General features: G+C 35.6%; 2 protein-coding genes across 2 annotated transcripts in view; both read right to left on the bottom strand.

Moving 5' to 3' along the window:
• Window positions 1-24,021, bottom strand: part of Rbm13 (RNA-binding motif protein 13) — a 181,049-nt gene that overhangs the window by 118,449 nt on the left and 38,579 nt on the right. The window lies entirely within an intron of this gene.
• Dally (division abnormally delayed protein) overlaps window positions 3,406-24,021 on the bottom strand; it is a 308,320-nt gene continuing 287,704 nt past the window's right edge. Inside the window, exons 6-8 of the mRNA XM_076789540.1 lie at window positions 14,408-14,552; window positions 9,492-9,699; window positions 3,406-7,570 (exon numbers count right to left, since the gene is read on the bottom strand). Of these exons, the coding sequence (XP_076645655.1) occupies window positions 7,464-7,570; window positions 9,492-9,699; window positions 14,408-14,552 (460 nt within the window). The 3' untranslated portion in view covers window positions 3,406-7,463. The remainder of the gene's footprint in view (window positions 7,571-9,491; window positions 9,700-14,407; window positions 14,553-24,021) is intronic.

Here is a 24,021-nt window from a genome sequence, read left to right as displayed (position 1 = left end):
AATTGTTTTCGTTTTTTTTTCTTTCTTTTATTAGCATGAATGCCCTGTACACTCGTATTTATAGATGGCTCGCTCGCTTTCTCTCCCTCTCTTTCTCTCTCTCCCTCTCGCTCCTTCTGTCGGGCGTGAGATGACACGACGCTACGGCCGGGAATATTCAAAAAGGCACTAACCCTCAATGATCCGACAAATCAAATGTATACAATCAGTGCGGCCGCCGAGGCGCCGAATCAACGCGTTGCGAAACTCACCGACAGGCTTCTGTTTCGCTGGTACCCCCCTTTTTTTACTTTCTTTTTTTTTTTTTCATTTTTCTTATGTCTAATCGCTCTAGCTGGAAAGCAAACCGCCAAAGTCGAGGTCCGCTTTGAAGCTCAGACGTCTAAAGATGTGGTCACACCTTCGAAACACCGATAATCGTTTCACCGGAATTGTTTTCGCAGACATGATTTCATCGACATCCAGATTGCCGATAATGTTTATTTACCGACCATGTTCAAATCACCGACAATTATTTCACCGTCTTTTGACTTGCAAGAGTCTTTAGACGTACAACTTACACGGTAGATCCCAAAGTTAATTTCGACACCAAATTTCCGATTATCGAAAAATTGTCAATACTTGAGCTACGATAATTTCGTTCAAAAAAATAGTACAATAATAAATTTGTTCTCATCTTAAAGGTATAAGCCTCTACTTTCGCAAACCGTCATTCATATGTATCTGAGTTACTTGTGCACGACGTAGCGACTGAAAAACTGAGGACACATTTCGGTCGAAAATGCTACAAATTGAATCGTCCATTTAAACTGTAACGAAATGACTAAAAAAAATTGCACTTGAAGTCTTTTTTGTGTCGTTGTAAAGGGGTGACGTCGATCTCTATAAATCTACGGTTGATTCATTAACAAGAAAATTGTTTCACTGTTTTCAGGGACAGTTTTTCAGTTTTCCACCTGTCGCGTCGTGCGAAATTGTTTTCGGCAAAAATGAACGATGTATGACAAAGGAGAAACTTCAAACTGTACGAAGAGTCCAGGTATATTGTTGTTATATTGTGTTGACCAACTGGATGTCGGTGGCATCATGTCGACGACAACAATATCGGTGAAGTGATTGTTGCTGTCATAAAGGTGACCTCTACAGATGTTGACGCGCGTTCGTTTCAACTCTACGAGTCACCGTACGTTTTCGCAGTCAACGTTGCACCCCTTTCATTTTGGCACTTCAAGTATCTAAATGTATAATACAAATATAAATAGAGTAGAACGTCGATTATTCGAGCATTAGATACACTTTAACACATTCATTGCCCGGACATGTAAGTTCTCAACTTACAGAAACGCAATGACTTTCTTAAGAGCAATAATGAACAGTCGTTTTTCAACCATCGTTCGCTGTTCGAATCGATTGAATCCGACACGCATACGTAACTTCTAGCTTGTATATGTGGTATCTTTAAAACATAGAAAATATAAAATTCAATAGAATTTAATAATACAATGTTTCTAGATTATTTCTGATCTATCAAAATTCTTGTAAAATTTATGTAGTAAGTACGGTACTTAGGATAATTATGAATGTGTAATACGTTAACAATAAAACAGAATCACGTTATAATTCAAAAGGTTAAACTGGCTTGTGTGTTAATCGTGATTTGTAGGACTTATTTGTCAGTCCAGTAAACTTATTCATATTTTATTTATATAAAATCGTCATAATACAAATATTTTATGCATATGAGACCGTTAATGCAATGACAATTTATTTGAGAGTTCAACCATCATTGTATACAAGTTTAAAAAATGATTTATTCAACATAAAATTGAAATGTACACTACAACAATTAATTGTATGTCTTCATAATTTTTATCTTTCACAATTTCACATATTACATATTGGCAGGTATCGTAATTACCAATTGAAATACCGTAGAATGAAAGGCGTATTAAAAAATGTTATTGTGTAACAGTATTGTGCAATTAAAAAGGACTTTGAGACAATTAGTATAGTATTATTTACGTTATATTACATATTTAATATGTAATCATTTTATATTTTACAAAATTATAAGTTTGTTACACATACAAGACCGGGAAAGTTAGGCGCATATGAACAAAAGTATTGCAGAATTATATGTACAATAATTAAAATAAGATCAATTTAAAATTAATAACCTTACATCGTCTGGTAGTTTAGATCTGTTCGGTCTTGAATGATAACATTACGAAAAAACGAATGTTACTATCAAATATTACTCTTAGAAAGCCATTAAATTTATATAAATAAATTCTAGGATCAGAACTATCCTAGATAATAAATATCAAAATAAATCCTAGAAATAAATTCTAGGATTTATTTCTGCTCACTAATCCGAACACTTCAAGCCCGTTTCCATTCAAAAGAGTTGCCCAAGTCGTAATACTCTTAAAAATATTCTTCTCCGTTCACGTCGAATTTTTTTTTCCCTCCTTTCGCCGTTTCTCCAAAAGTTTGATTGTCCGAAACGCTTCGTCCTTCCGCTGTTTCAAATAATCGACATTTTACCGTAAGTCTAGCATGTACATAAACGCATCGAATGTAATTAACGTAGAAACAACAATCAAAATGATTTCAAAAGCATGACGTTTCTACATTTCATAAACATCAGCAAAATATTATGGCACTGGATTGACCGTTAACGATTCAATTTAGGCGCGTTCCATTCTCTTCATAAATGTTTTCAAACTTCAGATGAAAAAAAAAACATGTACAGTAAATTCCCGCTTGATAGACGCATTTCTTTCCGCTTAACTTCCGCAGAATTATCCCCACCGTTTCTTTGAATTGTTCGAACCTTACTATCCATTGAGTGAACCAAGAAAATTAACAAAAACAAAATAACAAATTGTCAAATGGAAATAAACAAATTTTATAAACAGATAGGCGATGGCCGAAGGAGGGGAGAAATAATGATTAAGATTTTTAATGACACTAATTGCATGTATGAAGCAACGTTTTTTCATTTGCGTGATGTTATTAATTTACGGTGACCCGGTTGGTAATTTCTGAACTCGTCTTGACTATAAATTTTTCTAAATATATCCTATAAAAAATTAACTATTCCCGTCTGCAGTTTAGTCTTTTCAGTGATTATTTTTCTAGAACAGCGACGATTTATTGGAGATTTAGGGGACTTTGATGATGGAAATGTATTTGACGCGACAACTAAAAATGAAGAAAAACTGAAGAAAAATTCTGTTTCCGTAATATAAAATAATATTTGTAACACAATAATACTCTATAATATTATAATTCTACTGACTATTTAGGATTACAAAGTGTTGTTTACGGCCCAAAATTTGCGTCTATTAAACAGGTATTGTACTGTATTACAGTATGTTCTTGAAGCAATTAAATCATTAATGCGATCGACCACAAATTCGAGCCTCCTTGCAACGGTCAGACGTCCAAGGTTTAGCAAAGTTCTCGATCCGCTTGGAGTCAATTTCGCGTACTTACGTTCCAATATAATTTCCCACGACGTAGCTAGTACTCCGCGCATAAACGGTATTCAAAGAGTTATAAAAAAGAAAAACATTTTTAAAATCGGTAATGCACGATTCGATGGTATGCGTAAACTGAAAAGCACAGTGTAATATTTTAGCAACCTAGGATACACATATATTCTACTACAATTCAATTTTAGCTAACGCTTCGTAAGCGTCACGGTGCACTATAAGTCGGCAAGAGAGTGTCGATTTTACTAGAAAATATAAATATTGCCCTAAAGAACGACCGATAAATCAATAGAATTTAAACGGTATAATACAACTTTGCATATACAACACACAACCATTCGCGTCAGCATTTTTCAGTAATATTTGTATACATTTATTACCTACTCTTCCGTTGTATAAATTTTCCATTTCGACTTTTAACATATTATATCGCTTTACACAATATTAATATATTTTTTAATTTTAAGCTAGACACCTAGGCTATACAAAGCACAGAATTTTTTTGTTTCTGAAATGGCTATGCAAATTCATTAACCGATTTTCGACACATTTTACGGATGACACATACAGTAAGATAGAAAACAAAAAAAAAAATACGGAAACTAATTCCATTCTGTATTATAAAGCTTACAGTTAAACAGTCAATCATACATTGTTCGCAAATTTTCTCGGAGCGTCGCCATATTGCATCAAATATCGATGAGTACAATTGAAATCTTTCCAGAGGGTTGCCTTTGTCGCAAGACTGACAGATTTCGAACCGTTTTATTTACAAACTAGAAAGAGTCGTACAATATTATGTGATCGTGATCTGGTCAACACGTTCAGCGTCAACGTTTCAAAATGGTTGTAAAGCCATCAATGTTACAATTATAAACTTGCTGCGCATTGAACCAGTTAAAGACATCAAACAAACCGTTACAGTGAATTCTCGATACATGTCAACGACACGGGTCTTGTTAGCGTCGTGTATCGTCCAGGAGTCATAACTGGCCGTGTTATGTTTACACACCTCGGCGTCCGAGGCCTCTCAAGCTTCGCGGCTCCTCACGGGATATACCCCGCGGTAGTGGGGATAATTCCGCGACGTTTATCATCCAGGTCTTGGCGACATATATAGAGAAATCACTGTATTTGAAGTTTCATTCACGACATTCGTTATCTTGAGGTCCTGTTCGGACTTTCAGAGGTATCCTGAACGTGTTAATCGAAATCGCTCTGCGCGTCCACCTAGGTTGCTAAAATGTTGCACTGTGCGCAAGTTTGGCCTTTTCCTCGGAGAAAGATCGCGGATCGGTCGTTGAAAACGGTCGGAGTTGCGATCGTTTCGACGCGAATACGTTGTTATCGCGACGCTACACTCGACATGTTCGTTGTTGATGAACACCTGCCACTCGACGACAGCCGTGTCTACAAAAGAAACCGGCGTGCATCGAGTTCGAGACGGGATGCGTGCTGCAGTCGTGCAATCGGCGTTTTGGCAGTTAGCTTTTCGATATGGCATGTGGACGCGATATATCACTGACGAGGACAGCCCTCGCCGTTAGTCCGTGTATCGACGTCGACGACGAAATACACGCGTCGCCATGAACGAGAAATGGTTGACGTGTTGACGAAGAACGTCGCAAGACGCGAGGCACAATAGTCGAAGCTGTACCCTGCTCATGGTCTTCCCAGGTGTTACGAAGACGCGGCGTAAATGCGAGAAGTCCCTTCAAGGTACTGCTGGCAGTGTTGATGGGATTGTTGACCGATACTTTCAAACAAGAAAGACACTTACAATTAGATTTCAGGCTGTACGGAAACTACGTGTTTTTTTTTATCATCTGCGATCCTCTAACTTCCGGAACGCTTCGTCTCGTGTGTGGGTGTAGACGACGCATCTCTTCGCGCGAGTAATTTGTTGTTATATCTTTCGTTTCTGTCTGCACTTTTGTCTCCTATTGTCCATGGTCAAACAACGACCGTAGACGCTTTTTCCGTCTCTGACAACCTTTGTGCTACGGGATTACGCTGCCTGCAGCAGGTCGCATAACCGCTGGTGATTCGAAGATTACACAACTGGTGTTTCCCTGATTGTTCCGGTTATACTTTCATTTTACTATTTCCGATAATCATTTGTATATATCAACACAACACCGACAGTTTTCTACCTATGCGCGTTGTCGAGGCGTACCCATTCGAGAGGTATAAGAAGAGGGGTGTCCTCGATCTGGTGCAAAAGCGTGGGAAAGCAGCAGCTTTCAGCTCAGGGCCGTGTAGACGGTCATGGCGTTCTCGTCGTAGGGACGCACAAAATGGCGCGCTCCGTGTGACGCGTACCGGTGCCAAACGTGTATATCTTTGGAACGAAATGTTCAGGTTTACTGGCAAATGGTACCGTCGTGTTCTGTTCAGCGACGTTTCGTCGTCGTTCGCTAAGGCATTCGATGAATTTCGGGTACGCAAGGTTACGATTATAGACCCGATTCGGTTACAATTGCCGAAGGATTATATGCCGGCGATTTGCTTGACAAAGAAGGGTTCCGGTTCGTATCACGCTGCCGGTGAGACGTCCTGATTTAAGACTCTCGCTGGTTTTTCTGATAGCAAGGTCTCCTTGGGGGGCCTTGGAACTTGGGGATGCAGCTATACGTATCGCTCGAAGTGCGTGGCCTCTGGTGAGATGCGAATATTGCACAGCTCATGGCCCACAATATCAAAATGACCAACGGGTAGCTTGGTCCTGGATTTTCGGACACCCGCTTCAGATTGAAATCTGCTTGCTGGTGTTTTTCGTAGGGCATAGCTCTTGACAACGTTTTTTTCAGCCACGACAGATATACATGGTTGCGGTACCTTCCTTTCGGTTGTTGCTTTCCTTCGCGATTCAAAGCCAAGCGATCGCACTAAGAATACGTAATAATGAACATTGTTGCGAGGATCGTTCACGGAATTACTTTATCTCTAGCTTCCCCTGATTGAATTCATACCGACTTTCAGCGACCGCGAAACATACTGCAGAGGTCTTCCGTTTCTTTTTTTCGCGGAAGACAAGACGCGGTACCATCTCGGTCATCGTATCTCGAGGTCGTACTTGCGTTCGCATCGTGTAGCAAATAGGGAGGGAGAATTTGTCTACCGGCATTACTTTCAACGTTAGTACTCTATCGCCTTCGCCTGTCCGCGCGGAAGCAACTCGACGAGTTCAACAGCTTAATTTTCCCTAGAACAGTCTTGCTTTTCTAAATAGAAATTTTTCAGTCCTCGTACGCGAACAACAAAATGTACAACCGATAAAAACCTGATCCCCCCGTTGTTCCTCGGGATCCGCGATTTTAGGGAAATCTTTACAAGGCATCGGCCCCCGCGTCCTCTGTAACAGCCGGTTCGTTCGAACGGAGAACAACGCCTGGCCAAAGCGGAGGGCTGCTGGCAGACCGTCAAACGCCTGGACGCGGTCCTTGCCAAGACACCACCACCGGCAGATACTCGGGAAACGCTCCGCCAGCTTCTCTTTTTGCTCTCTTGTCTTTGTTTTTGCCGTTCCTCCATAGATTAGGATCTACGGATGTTGCCCGCGTGTGACGCGTATAACGATCTCTCCTGGAAATTCACATACGGCGATCAACGAACAGAGAGAACACGAAAGATTCGGCGGTGGTTGCCGTGGCTTCCGAACCTCCTCGAACTGCCTACGTGTATAAAAGTCACTTTTGAACCGCGAACCATGAAACAGATTCCCTGCCGTTTCCGGTAATCGCGCGGTAACATGTCTTCCTCGCAGGTGTTCCCGTCCAGGCAGCACGATAAATACCTATCAAGCGGATTCTCGTGGCGCGGAATCGGCGGATCGTTGTTTCCTCGTGTCAAGTAGAATCGGACTATCCGTTTTGACGCGGGCTTTCAATGTTGTGTGTTTGTCTAGGTCGCGGGCCGTCGAATTACTGTTTCCTTCTTATTCCGTGCCGATTCCGACGCAGCTTAAGCGATCATGTGCACGCAAATGATCGCCAGGATGCCGGATGATAAGAGGACGTTCGATGAGCCGGACTTGGGTTCCTCGTCATGATTCATCCTGATTGCTGGATCTGGAACAACGAGTAATTTTGTTCAATTAATCGAACGGTTTGCACAATGGTTTGCTCGAGCAAATTAATTAATAGCGACCCTGTTCGACGGCGACGGAAACTATAGAAACTGTAGGTTTAAGAACTGACTCCTCTTTAGGTATTGTATGTACTGTTAGTATACAGGGTGGCCCTTCTAAATTGTAGCCACATCAATGTCTCCTTCCGTTGTCATGGAATAAACAACATTTTGTATGCAGCTTGACTGATATCGATGGACGAATACGCTGTGGAGAATATTTTTATGCCAATATCATTTTTCCATCTTTTTCACTCACAGATGTATCTTTTAGTATCCACTGAATCGACAAACTATTACAGGCACCTGCATAAATTGACAAATTTACATTGAAATAATCAATTTCTAAATGAAAATCTAGCTGCTCTGAATTCTTATTATCTTTAAGAAGTATTGGTGTTTAGAAATAAAAAATGTATGTTTAGCAATACTATATGTGACATCATCCGTCATATAGACAATAAATGTATTTTTCGTACAGCGGCGTTAATTATTTATTTGCCGACTGTAAGTGTATATTTTTTGTGAATATTTTTTCTAAAACTAAAATTACATATGAAATTCATTTGAAATAAATTACATACAATATATTTTTGATATCGACACAAGTGAAGGAGATATTTATGTGGATACATTTAGGTGGACAACCTTGTATAACTTCACCAGCATATTCTAATACATTCTAGTATATTCTAGTATATTTTGATATATTCCAGTTTATTCTAATAGTATATTATACTATAGTCTTGTATATTCTAGTATATTCTAGTATAGTCTGGTATATAGAAGTATATTTTAGTATAGTCTGGAATATAGAAGTATATTTTAGTATAGTCTGGAATATAGAAGTATATTCTAGTATATGTTAGTATACTCTGGTATACAGGGTGAGTCACCTAAGTTTGCACCTCAAATACCTTTGCTATTTTTAAAAATACGTCAAATGTCTTAAAGACAAAGTTGAATAGCTCATTGTGGCTCACATGGTGAAATAAAAATATTTGTTTTAATGTTATTTCTTGTAGGGATCTCAAGTTCACCTTCATTTTTTTAAACTGGATCACCCCTTTTTACGGTTGGAAGAAAAATTGATCAAGTTTTTTGTTACAAAATTCTTATTAAAATTAATTTATTAATTTACTTTATACATTTTTTATCATCATGAACAAATCGAAACATGTTCTATATTTTACTTTTACATAAACTTGAGGGCTAAAAAAATTGTCTACAATTTTTTGATTATTTGAAGAATATCGTTAATATTTGACGAATAAAATACCAGATGTGTATAATATAGTCATTTAAATCAATAACTGCATTAATTTAAAATCGCAATTTGTAGGATTAATTCCATTTTATAAGAAATTATAATCGTACGCCAGTGTGTACAGTTATCGTTTCGACTAGTATTTTTACATTACGGTGATTTGTAACCGTGTGTTGAATTTCGCGTGTATTCAATAGTTATACTGGTACGTTTCAAACTGCTTTTGTGATACAGAGTGACGAAAGGTCGATGAATAAGAAAATGAAAATATTATGAATATTTAAGCGGAAGACTTTTCATTTGTAATTTACCAATCACGCTCAACGTCCACATATGTGGATATTATTTTTTTATGTATATGAATATTTTTTGTTTTTCCAATTTTTTCTTGCTCAATGAATTTCTGTCGACATAAAATGAATAAAAAGTAATGAAAAAAAAAAAGAAGTAATTAAATCATGTGTTGTCAGTTTACAAAATTTCGTCACTGAACAGGTTATTTCGATTAAACTTTGCAGACTTTGTTGAATGAAACCCTTCGAAAAAACAGCGGGAGCCTTTAATAATTAAAAAGACTAAGGATCTGTAATCTATACCTGGTATGGTGGGTCCCAAGCCAGAACCAGACGCCTCTCCGTCGTCGTGATCATCTCCGTCGGGATCTTCGTCGTCGTTGTCGATGTCGTCGCTCTTTCCTTTCTTCTTCGAAATTGGCCTGTCACCGCTTCCTGAGCCATCTGAAGCTTCGTCAGCGAGTAGTAGTGTTCCACTGTCGTGCGTCGATGCCAATTGAGACTGCAAAATCTGCCAAAAATAAAAGTAAATTCTGTGTGAATAAATTGTTCATTAATATTAGGCTTCCAATTAAGTTCTTCCAAATTCGTTAGAGTGAATAAGTAACTCCTGTTGTGCCGAACGACGATATATTGTCGTTGGCTACACTTGCAAATTGTGATTGTTCTATCTTTATTATTTATAAATTTCTAATAATATCAGAATCTTATTTTATTCTAATATGTATATTATTAAGTTAGAATTATATTATGATATATTACATTACAATTATATTATAATATATTATCATATTACAATTATGATATATAATATATTATCATATAACAATTATAATACACAATATGTTATTATATAACAATTATATAATAATATATAATATATTATTGTTCCATAGACATGGACATAACGTTTTTCATGATAATTATTTTATGAAAGCTCAACGTCACTAATATAGTTATGTTTATAATTATGTAAGTCGTTGAATTTGTACTTTCATGTACTGTGAGAATATCCAAAAACAAATGTAGGATTATGAATAAAGAAAATACTAGTGACCTTGAGATTTCGTAGAAAAATGATCGACAAAAAAAGGAATATTGCAACTTTCTCATAAGAATTTTGATTAGACGACAACAAATAATGCAGATATTTCGATTATCTCATTTAGCTGATCCTGCCTGTATAAAGGTATACGATACCCTGAAAAATAAACAGTTATGTTACAGCAGTTTAATAAATTTTATTTCAAAATTTGGTGATAACGTCCTTGAAGCCTTGAAGCATAAAATTTCGTTGAAAGACACAATTGATAATTTTTATTATACAGAGAGATCATTCCTTGAGATTGAATTAATCGATAGTTTATGCATGGGTAGAATGAGAAATAAATTACATGAATAAAAAGCACCATTAACGCAATATAATATGTTAATATCATGAAATCAATCTATTATCAATTATAATGGAAATTACTCACATTCACTTAGAGATGTTCTAAATGCGAGTTCTTTCAATTTTGATCTGCTAATTCTGTCTCGAGGAGTTTTTTCGTACCACCATAAATAACGATGATGTTTAGGCGTTCCATTTAAATGATTTATCCGTGCATCTACTGCGCAACATACACTTGCATCACCACTCTTAAGTACACTGCGGGGGTTTATGTAAATTTCAAGTAAAGTGTAATAAAATTTTGTTTCTTACTGTAACAGTTTTTACGAGTAAAGAATAACTACTTGACTCAATAGAAGTCATAAATTGCCTTAACTTCATATTTTACAAGTGAAGTGTAATCAAATTTTATTTCTTACAGTAATATGTAGCTGTGAATAAGAACTAACCATTCCTCAAAGTTTGTATTTTACTATCGTTCGAAAATATTTGAACATATCATAAGTCTCCATAGTCTATTCATAAGTATTAGGATATTGTAGTTACTTCTCTTTAACAACAGAAGATCAATTATTGTTGAATAATTGGATTATATCGTAAAACATAGATAGTACATTATCGAAAAGAACAGACAAGTTGGTTGAAAAGCAATTATTTTCGATTTGATTTCTTACGAGACCCCTTTTTGTTATTGATTTTTTCTCGATTGCATAAAAGCACTTTTTTCGACATTTCTACAAATAATGAAAAGATCTAACACTTTGGAAAAGTAAATATAATTTATTGGCTACGTTCAAGGAGGATGTGGTTAGACATTTGGATATTGTTAGTTGTATAATCAATTTCACAATATTCGGTGGACAAATTAATTCCCGGCTCTCACAATAAATCAATTGTAACTTTATTTTGAATTCAAATCATTCAACCAACCAGATTGGAGATCAATGTGATTGTACAGTGGAGTAAATTTAATAGTGATCATTTGGGGGAGCAAAACTTGTTTGCGAATAATTAATAAATTCACGAATAAAAATTAACGTAATGTATCAGTTAATGTATCAAGAAGAAACGCGAACTAGCATATTTAATCATTCGAAAACTTCTTAATTGGAACAGTCATATTTCTCTGTTAGTTCGAATGTTGGAGATGCTATCGTAATTTCAATTCTCTAGGCGTGGCTTCGCAATGACACAGGGCGATAATGTTCACGACGATATTGAAATTATCGAGGTAGTTAATTTGTTTAATTACATCGGGCTGCAGCAACGGCACGGGCTCATTTGCATTTAGCAACTCTATTCGATATGCAAAACGCCGGCTGCGCATGGATTGCAACTGTATAGACATTTATTTTGCCGGTGGGGAAAAAAAGTAGAGTCGCGACATTCGAATGCACAATGTCTGCGGGGTAGTTGGCCATAAATCATTCATGAGTTCGCACATTGTCATTGTATATCGTTCCGCGTCACCTTCTTCTCGCTTTGTATGATTTCAAATTGGATTACGCAGTTGCGATACGTCTACCGTTGACGGGCGTGCAGGTGTTCTACACGCAACAACCAGAAGTCGTCGGTCTGACTTCCAGACATGCGAATTAACGTGAGCTTAAGTGTTAGAAGCTGTTTCGTAGCGTGACAGGTAAACTAGAGATCCTAATACACTGGTTGAACGCCTGCAGGTGTACGTTAAATTGGTTAAGTTATTCTGAAAAAAAATGATACCTTCGATGTAGGCCACGCAATATCAACTCCCAAACTGTGTTATGAAACGAAAGGATTACTAAAAGGATCATTCGAAAAACGCGCTTATATGCCTCTTCTTAATGAAACACAAACTACGGCAAAGATTCGATATAAGCAAAACCCTCGGGACCGTGCCGTTGCTTAGATCGGACAGTTCTACTATTTTTTTTTTGTGACCTGGCCGACCGTGCCAAACGTAGAAAAGGACAGCACATATAAACACGGACCGCGCGGCCGAAAGCGCAACAAAAAGATAGCGTCTCGGTGAGACAATGTTAATGCAATAATGAAACTCTTTATATTTTTACTTATTTTTAATGAAACTTTACTAACATATTTGTGACATTTTTCTGATTAAAACGACACCAAACAAGATATACTTTGGCACATATATGAAAAGTCCCACGAACAAAATCTAATCTTTGGAGGCTGATTGTGTGTGGGTATGTGTGGTAAGAGTGAGAAAGAATCATAATGAGCGAAACAAAAATGTATGAATTGAATTTGGTTGTGTGAAATTAAAAAGTGAATGAGCAGGAAGAAGCGGTCTTTTTATAAAAATTTGTATTTGGAAATTTAAAATCGTAACAAGTGCCAGTGTAGTATTAGGATAAAAAAGAATATGAATATTAATAGTGTCATTGCAAGAATGGACCCATGTTTATCAAAACATTATAAAGAAAGATATAACTCGTGTAATTTTGATTATTTTTACTTCGAAAAAATCATACGTGTAGTTCCAATATCATTAGATACGTATACAAAATCCCAATGTCAGAGGTTCAATAGTTTCTCAGCAGAAAATTCCTAAAAATTCGTGAAAAAACGGCCACGAAAACCATAACACCCCCGTTAAACCTGGAATGGCCTGTATAATGCAAATAGTTCTGATTGCTCATGTATCTGAAAGGTGCCGGTCGCACCTGTTCTACGAACGCAGACAATTGGAACCGACTTGTGGAACCGAGCTCACCCACGCGGTCTTTAGTCGGATCTTTCACGCCTTCTATCTCCGTACGGACGCGAACGAGACTGGTACGCCAGACACGACTGCACACCTCGTCGTATGAATAATTCGAGATTAGAACGTAATTTATGGCCCGCCTGATCGTACGCGAACGTGGAAGTGCTTACATATCGGGTGATTCACCTAACTCGACGACCTTAAATTGCTCGTAATCTGTCTATTGACCGAAATAAGTGTTTCACGTACAAATTGCCGTAGAACCTTGATTAACTAGTCCTAGATCTATCTGTCCTAGTCGGAGGACAGATAGATCGGATAAATTAAGACCTAGCGGATGATCGAGACTCCAGGATAGGCTTTCTACGCGACAGGAAGCGCGTTGCTATTTTCATCATGCAAAGTACAGTAGAACCTCGATAACTCGGAAACCTTTCCAAAAATAAGTTATTCTGCAATTTTCTACGATAAGAATCATTAATAAAAAGTTGGTTATTGCTGAAATTTAAGATAATCTTCCCAAAATATGAAGAAAAAAATTCGAAGAACAAAATGATTAAAAAATATCGATTTTTATATTTCTTGGTTACAAATAACAGTTATTAGTTAGATTGCTCAAAGCAGTTATCAATGAGAGAAGTATTATTGAGAGAAGTATTATAAGTGATCGAAATGAATTTCTCTCAACGATAACATTTACCAACAAGAGAAAGATTTTCGGTTACTTATAATCCTTATTTGTAACCAATACGATTTTAGTCGATGAAATACTTGTTATTCCATGACTTTTTTCCTTTTTGGTTGTAACAGTTATGGTCCCTGGTAGAAACCATTAGAACTCGAAATAAACAAGAATTGTTTCATGGATCCAAACCGTGCACCAGAGGGTTAACTTCTGGAGTAGATGTAAGCGCATAATAAACAGAAATTTCTTCTTTCTTTGTGGAACATGATTAACGATGCAGCTTTGATCAGCGTAGCTACGAGTAAATAGTAAGCCAAGGGGCCAACCTTAATTGAAAAAATAGAATGTCGAAATGAGAGAGGCACGTTTTAATCGGAAACAAAGCAAACCGAGGCTAACATAAGCCTCGGCAAAATAACAGTTCGTGGACTCACCTGATGAATATGCCTCAATTGGTCAACGAGCACGCTTGTGTTTGTATTGCCGTAGGAAGTTGTCGGCAGTGACGTTGACGTTACGGTGAACTCGGGGTTGTACTTCTGCGCCATCAAATTCGAGTCCACTACCACCTCTGTGTACCTGCAAGCAATCACGAAGAAATCTATGAAATTGACTCGCTAACTCGCCCGGGCAACAAATTTTATACACGTATTAACACTTTGCATCTTGATACTTCTCGTTTATTATAAGCAACGTAATATGATACGTGGCGTAATACTAAAACAAATTAGCGATATAGAATATACGGGGTGAGCAAATGCGATGTGTGATAAAAACAGAAACCGGACTATGTCAGTTTTCTTGCGAATAAGATAAAGTTTAATGGTTTCACTGATCACTTCTCTGTACCCTCGTGTATCAGTTTGTCAAGTTTCATCGAACTGGAAATATCTTAATGTGTATTATATTTAATTTTAATTTAAGTATTTAATTTTCTAGGCATTTTAATGTAGATTTTGGAATTCTTTTCTTGATCTAGGTCAAAAATGTGAATGCTAGATTTCAGGCCCCAGAGCCCTTCCAAAAAGACGTATTATGTTTCGTAAGCGATAGCGCCGCCATTTTGGATAAAAAAAAATACGAAAAAATTTTTCAAGTCCCATAAGATATGTTGTAAACAGTGCTTCAATTCAATGAAGGACGGTATGCAAGCAGCATGTAACAGTAATTTTAATAAGCATATAACAATGGCAATATCGTGTCGTTAATATGTACATACGACAAAATAAAATATTACCAGAAATGTATATCATTTGAATATAGCGAATTAATTGAAACTAAGATCCAAGGTTGATTGTAAGCAAAATAATTTTACTATAAAATACCGATCGTTTTGGATTTTCACTCAATATTGGTATTTTTTCGTTTCTTTTTCAGTTATTTTCTTACTTATGTTCAAGAGATCTTAAAAAAAGGTAAATATTCGGAGCAATTAACAAGAAACTCCGACGTCATAGTTCCAATAAATACTCAATTTTCCGAGCAAATAACATATAACTTTTTAAAAGCTCACGCTTTATAACTTCTAACTATTGTTACGTCGAAAGTAATATAAATGTTGGCGAACTTCCCCAGTAAAATTCACCATTGCGCGAAGCGAGATAAATATCGAATGGTAATTCAATCGAGTACCAGTCACTTTAGCGTCAAATATCGATCTACATATGTATTTTCGTGATAAATCTTTTCGGTCAGGGGGTTGCACTCACACGAACACATGTATTTACACGCGTGTATGTTTGTCGTAATCTTAGCTAGACGTTCGCAGAAGTATCGCGAAATTGATTGCAACGGCAATTCATTGAAGAGCTACAACAATGCTTCGCGCTTCTGTTGCGAACTCTGTACAAAAGAGAAAATCAAGTATTCTCTGCTGCATCATTTCCCGGAACCAGTTCCGCGATTTAATTTTAAAACGATCACCGGTGATTAATGATTGCTTAGGTTTAATATAACCGTAGCTAAGGCTAGTTCGCGGATAAATAGAATTCTGCGCGTCTACTTCGTAGGTAGGAGATTCAAGTTAACGCTTCGTCTCATCCAATAAATCATTTTGTATGTCATACCCAAAAAGTTTGATCTTCAATTAAATGTGACAACATATTTTGTAACGTAAACAGACGAACAAGTTAATATTGTATTTTAATTTTTACCTGTGAATAAAAATATCGTACTGAAACTTTATTTCAAATTGTATTTTATTCATTTAATTTTTTCTTTGTAAATAAATTAATATTATCTTACCAGAAATTTTTTTTTATTTATAGGGTGTCCCAAAAATGTTGTACTTTCTTAAAAGCGGTAATTCCTGAAGTCATTTGGAGTAACTTCTTCCTTTACCAAAATGTTCTTTGCAATTTTTTTAAGGAGTTAATAAGTCGTTATATTAATTTGTTACAACAGAGCGTGGTGTGGGCGTTGCCCGAGCCGGAATCCGTCTTCTGTAGCCGTGCACTGATTGGTCCGCGTTTATCATTAATAGCTCCTTAGCAAAGCCGCGAAGAATATTTTGGTGAAGGAAAAAGTTATTCCAAATGACCTTAGGAATCGACTCTGTCAAGGAAGTACATTTTTGGGAAACCCTGGATATTGTTTATTTATAAGGGTGACATCAACATTTAGATTATTAGCGACCACGTTATACAATCGCGTTACATTATACAATCTACTTACAGTATTTTAAGTCAATTGATCAAATGAATGTATAATCAATTCCTACTTCTACAGATAAATTAAAAGTGTATTTCTGTTCCCATACGTTAGAATTTACGCTAGAATTTACGCTAATTCCGTTGTCGTGTAAAAACTAGCGATTGCTATCGATTACTTCTTGTGAATACTAAACCACAGAACATCAAAACTCATTTTCAATGCTTACATACAAAACGAAGTGTATAATGAAACTGGGTTAATTCGTATAAGTTTAGCGGCGTATTGAATTGAACATTTAATCAACTGTTGGGACAATGTGAAATTAATTTACAAGAATCTCAATGCACTTTTTCAATGTGGGTTTGGTAAAAATGATGTTAGATCCAAAATTAGCTGCGGCCTTTTGTGGCATTTATGGTTTGAAAGTCATAAAAGGCTGAGGTGCTCGATACCGAATAAACATAAAAGAATTTGAAAAATACAGTTTTGAGACAATAATGAATAGCACACCTGTCTACGAAGATTAACAGGTCTATTAAATTCTATTGTACGCGAGCAAATGAAATTGTCAAGTGACACTGCTTTCTGTTCCAGTTTTTTTTTATTCGTATGTTATCAATTTGGTTGAGTCTCTGAAATTCAGGTGTATCCTTCTGAAGGAATCTCGAAATTCATAAATGTTACGTCAATATCAAGTTTCCAACTTGACATGAATAAGAAATAGTGCCGGGCCACTTAGCGAACCGCGTGTTCGAAGCTATTGTTGCAATGGTGCAATTTGAAGCTATTTGCGTGTAACCAACTGGAAAGCCAGAATCTCGGAGGGACCCGCAGTATCTTGTTGCCGTCAGCGAGCGCGTTTGATTCTCGAACAAGTCGAGGAGCGTGAGGAAAGAATTATCTGCGAAGGAGATAGGGTGGAAGAGCGGCCGTTCTATTTGCGTTCGCTATTCTCGGATCATCACTTTTGAAACGCGCGCGCTCATAGAAGGCATCGCGCGCTATTCGCCGGTTCGCTATTGAGCATGCTCTCGCGATCCGATGCTTGGTTTGCGAACAACAATGCTTTGTTTACTGGCAATTGTCGGAACACAGAAACCGCATTCTTCCAAATATTTCAAATAGGCTCATGTACGGCTGGAATGCTTTTAAAAACTACGCAGACAAGCAAGGCGTTTCAAGGGGTTACATACCTTTGAACAGTTTTAAAATAAGCGAAACTCAACAATTTTTTTCTATATATAATTATTATGTAGATATTTAAGTAGCATTTGTGAAGAAATTTGTGCGAAATACCTTAAACCAGAAGGGCATGGCAACCATTTCTGCAAAACACTGGCTGCGGTATCAGATATATGTCTGTATGGTTTCATCAAGTATATATTTTTATAATTTTACGTTAAACCAGATAAAGGAAGTTAGTTCTTGTCGAAGCCGATTTTTAAAAAATCAATTTCTAAGAAAAGAAAAAGAAATCAATCTTTATCATAATTTTCAGTTGCCTTTGGTTATAAATAAAGGAATAATGTACGTCTCTAAAATCCGCTTTTCCAAGGGCTAGATAATAGTCTTACTAACTTTTTTTATCTATTTGAATGTAAAATTTAAAAAATGTGTATTCGACAAAACCCCATGTAGATACTATAAATTGTGTTTTGCAGAAATGACTCTGGGAAAATGGCTGCCTCGTTCTTCTAGTCGAAAGTATTCATCTCACTTTTTCGACAATTGCTACTTAAATATTATATGTATAATAAGATGTACAGATTTATTAAAAAAAAAAAACAATTTTATATATTAAAAAATGGTTAAATTTCTCTCATTTTCCACCGTTCAAAGGTGTGCACTCAGATTGTCTGAAACATATCCTATGGACGTTTCAAATTGGATTCGAAACAATATGAAATGTAATATTGAGATATGGATTATATTATGTTTCATACGCAATTAATTACAATTAACAATTGATCAGAAATATGGCACTGTACAAGAAGGCTATTTGCTGTATTAAACCTCGTGGATTGTTTGAATCAATTCCATTCAAAAGCAGGCTGTTGCTTTTAATGATAATTTTTCTTGCTGAAATTAATAAATTAATTCAATATCAACATTTTCTATACAATGCACACGTGTGACGAACGATTTTATTAACATTGAATTCTGTCCAATGTAATTGTCAAATAAATGTCCAAACATGAAAATGGCACAAAGATTAATGTGGCATTATAGACGTTTTTATAATATAAGATTAATGTCATTAATGTGACATCTTTTTCATTTTACAAAATATTATTTCTATTTTCATAGTAACCATTTAGAACGATGATTATATCAAAAATTTTATTTGTTGCTGTTTACTGATGGAGTGATCACTGGTGTCTATATATTGCTTTACTCACATTAATGACATGTTACTTCGGTACCCTTTTGATACCGCATGATAGTCGGGAATTGATACAATTGGCAGTAACAAGTGTGTCATTCAATTGATACTATGTTCCACTACACCAATGAATTTACTACGTGTGTACACAGTGTGTACACTAGATTTTATTATCTATTATAGTATTTCTATAGGTTAGACAAAGTCGTCTCTGGTTTTCTGGATATTTTCTTTCCTTAATTTTTATTTTTTCTTAGATATATTTTACTGGTAAATTTTATTTATGATTAAGGAAATACATATGTTGCAACTTTTAGTTCAGACCTGAATTCGAATACTGACATGTTTACGTTATATTAACTGTGTGCTTACATTATTTTCTTACATGTTATATTGGCAAATTTGTTCGTTTCATTTCATTAGAAATGGCAGGCAAAATTTTGCAATGTACCAAAGTGTTAAACATTAACATTGTTGAACTTTAAAATAAATTATTAACAGGAGAACAGGCGGATTTTAATCAAATGTACAAGTTTTTGCCATACTGAAATGAGTCGTGCAGAATTAACAAATAAATAAAGAGAAAGTATCTACTTTTATTTTCATACTACTGCAAGATCGTGTTTAAAAATATTCATCTACACATCGTGACGTACAAATAAAGGATTAAAAAAGCCGAGAAGAGTGAGTTGCAGAAAAAAAAGTGTAATGGAACCAACCGAAATAAAAACGATTATGAAAGAGTTGTAAAATCATAAAAGTGTTGTAATATTTATTTTTATTTATCATTTTTAAAGTGATAAAAATAATTGAAACAACTGTGTCATTAAATGTATTTGTATACATTTCAGTTAAGACGCATATTATTACTGTTGTGATACTAATATTAATTGTTCATGTGGCGTAAACCTGGAGATTTTTCTCGTAAACCTAACACAGCAGGACGCAAATCGGTTAATTGTAAGTGAGCGACCCTTTTATAATTAGGTCCAGCATCCTTGCGGCCTACCCCATAGCAGGCTTCACCCCCATAAACGAAACAGTGGGCGGTGGCCACTAATTTGTAAAGTAGCTGTTTATACTGGGGAAGATTGTGAGATTCTGTCAACCAGGTTCCAACAATTTGGGATGTTACTTACTGTCGACATTTTTTAACATTCTTCTCTGTAGAATCTATGCAAAATTATAAATCTAGAACATTCGCAACTTTTAGGGTAGAAAATAGATTAATTTCCACCCTGATGTGTGGAAAAATTAATATCTTCGAAACCTATATATTTTCCTCACATTTATCATGATAAATACATCTGAAAGAAAAAGAAAAATTTGTAGGAAGGAAGCAAAATTCAACGAAAATTTTAGAACTAATTAAATTATAGCAATAGTTAAAAACTAATATTTTATTAATATACTTGTAATATACTGAACCAAAACAAACTGAAAATAATGTTTTATCAAGTGTTACATACAAACTAATAAATTCAAATAAATAGTTAGTAACGATATAGCTAATTTAACGTATTACTGTAAAACCAATTTTAAAATTATCTTTCCTGAAAAATGGTTCCTACTGTGCTAGCAAAACTTGAAATACTAATAGCAAAAATTAAATATTAAATAGCGTTGAAGTTTTATTAAATGCACTGAATATTAAAAACACGATAATGTTTTACCCGTCATTACGTGTTCGTTGTGAAATAATTTCTAGAATAAATTTGTTCCTTTTAAGAAAGTTCAATGGTGTCTCATAGCAGATGAGTACCAAGAAAAGTTTTTCGATTAATATTAAAAAGTAATTTATGGCGCCTACCTTTGATCTGTGCGCAGTAATAAAACCAATTTGATTAGCTTTGTTCTTTTTCTTAATTTCTTCCTACCTTATTCTACAACATGATACGAGTTAGGAACGAGCCTAAGTAATACAGTAACAAGAAGTTTCATACAAGTTAATTCGTGTACATTTGGACATGTAAATTATGCAGTATTATATTTTTCTTAACAATTCTTAATTTTCTACGTCACAAATCCTTCCTCACAGTTTATTATACTTCAAAAGTACAGGAGACAACATTAAACCAACTCGCAATACTTATCAATAGACTGCGGATCTTTATGGAAAATAAACTTTTTAAGAATCAATTGCAGGCTACGGAAGTACGAATTTATTTTCCTCACCAATAATTCTTTCAATCTTTTTACCATCTCAAATGGCGTCTACTTATTTTTGTCATAAAAGCATAAATGAAATAAAAATTAAATCTTGATGCAATTTCACACCATGTGAAATTGAGGCAGTTAATATTTATGGATTAAGCTTTTGCCGTAAAATATATAAAATAACAAGCAGCGACGTTTAATAACCTAGGAGTTGATGGTATCGCGAGCACAAAAAGAAAACAACTGACGAATTCTAAAGACTCGGCGAGGATGTATATCAAGAGGGAAACATTTTGCGTGTGCACCGCGTTGCAGCTGTTCTTCTTGACGATCCTCAATACCGTCCATTCACGCAGCAGCCTTCTATCCAATATTTCTTCCCCCTTTCGTTTACATCTGTCTTACTTTCGTATACTTCTTCCTGCTCGTACTTTATTTTCTATTTAATTCATCAGCGGCTATGTGTAATGTTCTCATTCACTTCTTCTTCCTCTTTCGTTTAATTCTACCGAGGCAACCGATCCGAGAGATACGTGAAAAATCTTTTTAGAAATATTCTTTAGCAGACCCATCGGAAAGTCAACCGGCAAAGGGCAGCTGATATATTACGTCGTCCGGAATATTCGCGCTGTTTCCTGTGCAGCATGTTTAATATCCCGCATTGCTACGGTAGGAAATAAAAATGAAATCTTGCTTGACTCGGCGAGCTTGCAATCCTCTAAAAATGTTTCTTTTATATTACTCATGTCAGTTACAAGTTATTTTTCAATGTTTTGTTGATATACACATATTGTATAAAGTACACAAGAGAAACCTTTAAATTGTTGGACGAATCAAAATGACTTATTTCAGTTTTCTTAATTTGCAAGTACTGTTATTAGAAAAAAGAATTGTGTGCCCACGTAGCTGAAAATGCGTCAACGAGTTTTTTAAAAGAAGAAGTACACACATATTTTGAATTATACGAAAATAAAATGTATTTGTGAAAACAAGGGATTACAATTACTTGTAAAATCAGGTACAAATTGTAACTGTGCAATAATTCCGCACACTGAAACGATATTTTCTTGCATAACTAACAGTAAATCTAAAGGATGGACAAGATGTGTATTTTCTGTGCAACAACAATCACTATTCTAATAGATGAGGCAAGACCATTTTATGAATCATTACTAGACTGCGGATTTTATGGATTTATGACAAAACGCATACGTGAAAGAAAAAATTGTGAAAATGTTAAAAGAATTCAAGAATCTTATCACATTTTTTTCGATTTGTTAAAATCATCGAAAGGGGAAATCCATTTCCATTTAATTTCTGTTCCTTACAGTTGACTTGAAATATTTGTAGTTTCCACAAAGATTCGTAGTCTAATTATTATAGTTGTATCCATCAACTACGGATTCCGACTATTTTATATTAAGAAAGTCAGTTAGTCATAATAGTTTATGATATATTGTTTATGAAGTAATTTCGCAATAAGTAGAAGGGGGTTGTTTCACGAGTTAAGAGAAGAGGATGTGATGCAACTGATAATCGTTTAATAACAATTTCAATGTTAACTTTTTGAACTTAATTGTTAGTTCAATGTTAACTTTTTTTTAAATTGTTCAAATTACATTTTTCTGTAATTTTAAGTCTCTGTTCATTTAGAATTCGTTTAGGCGTATCAAACTCACAATCAGTAAAAATTGTAAATTTTGTCAATGTTAAGTCTTTAACTATTTACTTTCGAGGGTATGTTCATAGGACATTAATTGCTTAGAATCCCATTCGAAATTAACTAACAAAGTTTGAATTACTTAGGTTCAAAACATCAAAGACTTTTATAAAGAATCTATGACCTCAAAAAATCCCAAAAACCTATTTGGAATTCATAATGTATAATTAGCGTAGATATGAATTTTGTACAGTTTTCTACGATACTGACCCAATGCGTGGGAGTGGTTAGGGTTAGTGCCCTCTTTAATTAAATCGATCTTGGTGCTATTCCGCGAATGCTTAGGATTTTGTTCCGTTAAACGCAATTCGCACATCCCTCTACCTGTCATGTCTGCTCTATGAAACTTCCGGGTTCGCCGAGTGTTCGCTCACCCTTTGTCCCCATAGACTCCTATTATTCTCCTTTTCCCTCTTCGTGTCAATTCCAGTTCGTCAGTCCCTCAATATCTGCCTTCCTGTTCGTTTCTTTTTTCTAGTTTCCCCTTCAATTTCTATGTCTTTCCTCGAGTTTCTAGCGCTCTTTCCCCCGGTAACGAGTATAATTCGACGACGATGCAATCTCGCTCACGTACGAATGGGAACGGAAAGGAGCGGTTCGACGAAAACTGGTCCGTCCCGATTGAAAGCTATCGAAACGAATCATGCGTCTTCACCTTCCTCTCGAGCATATCGGACTTCGTTTACTTGCATAGAGAACCGTTCGGAAGTTCAATGGGACCGGATACGTTCGTTGCCGCCGTACAGGTTAACGGGATACTTTACTCCAGTAGTTTCGAAAAATCAATCTTATTTTCTTTGCAGAACATAGTTTTGAAAATTTGTTCCCCACAGCCGTACCATTAACTTCAAACTGTACAAAATTGAGATGATGAAAAATCTGAGTAGGGTGTGCACTTAAGCTGCATGTTTGTCGTAATTACTATTCGCAAATCATTATTTAGGTTAGAATATTATTGCCCAAGTATTTTAAAATTTTGCATACACGTTCGGCTATATTTTGCGATAATATAGTATAATTTTCATGCAATTGCCTTTATTGTTATTTAAATTATTGTATAATTTCAATAGCATACCACTTTTCATAGCTACCATAATATCTGGTAGGATTGATCAATCTTCTTCTTATTTGTCACA

Source organism: Halictus rubicundus, chromosome 6, assembly GCF_050948215.1.
Source record: "Halictus rubicundus isolate RS-2024b chromosome 6, iyHalRubi1_principal, whole genome shotgun sequence".
NCBI lineage: Eukaryota > Metazoa > Arthropoda > Insecta > Hymenoptera > Halictidae > Halictus > Halictus rubicundus.
The sequence above is the reverse complement of the archived record's forward strand: the minus strand, read 5'-3'. Positions and strand labels throughout refer to the sequence as shown.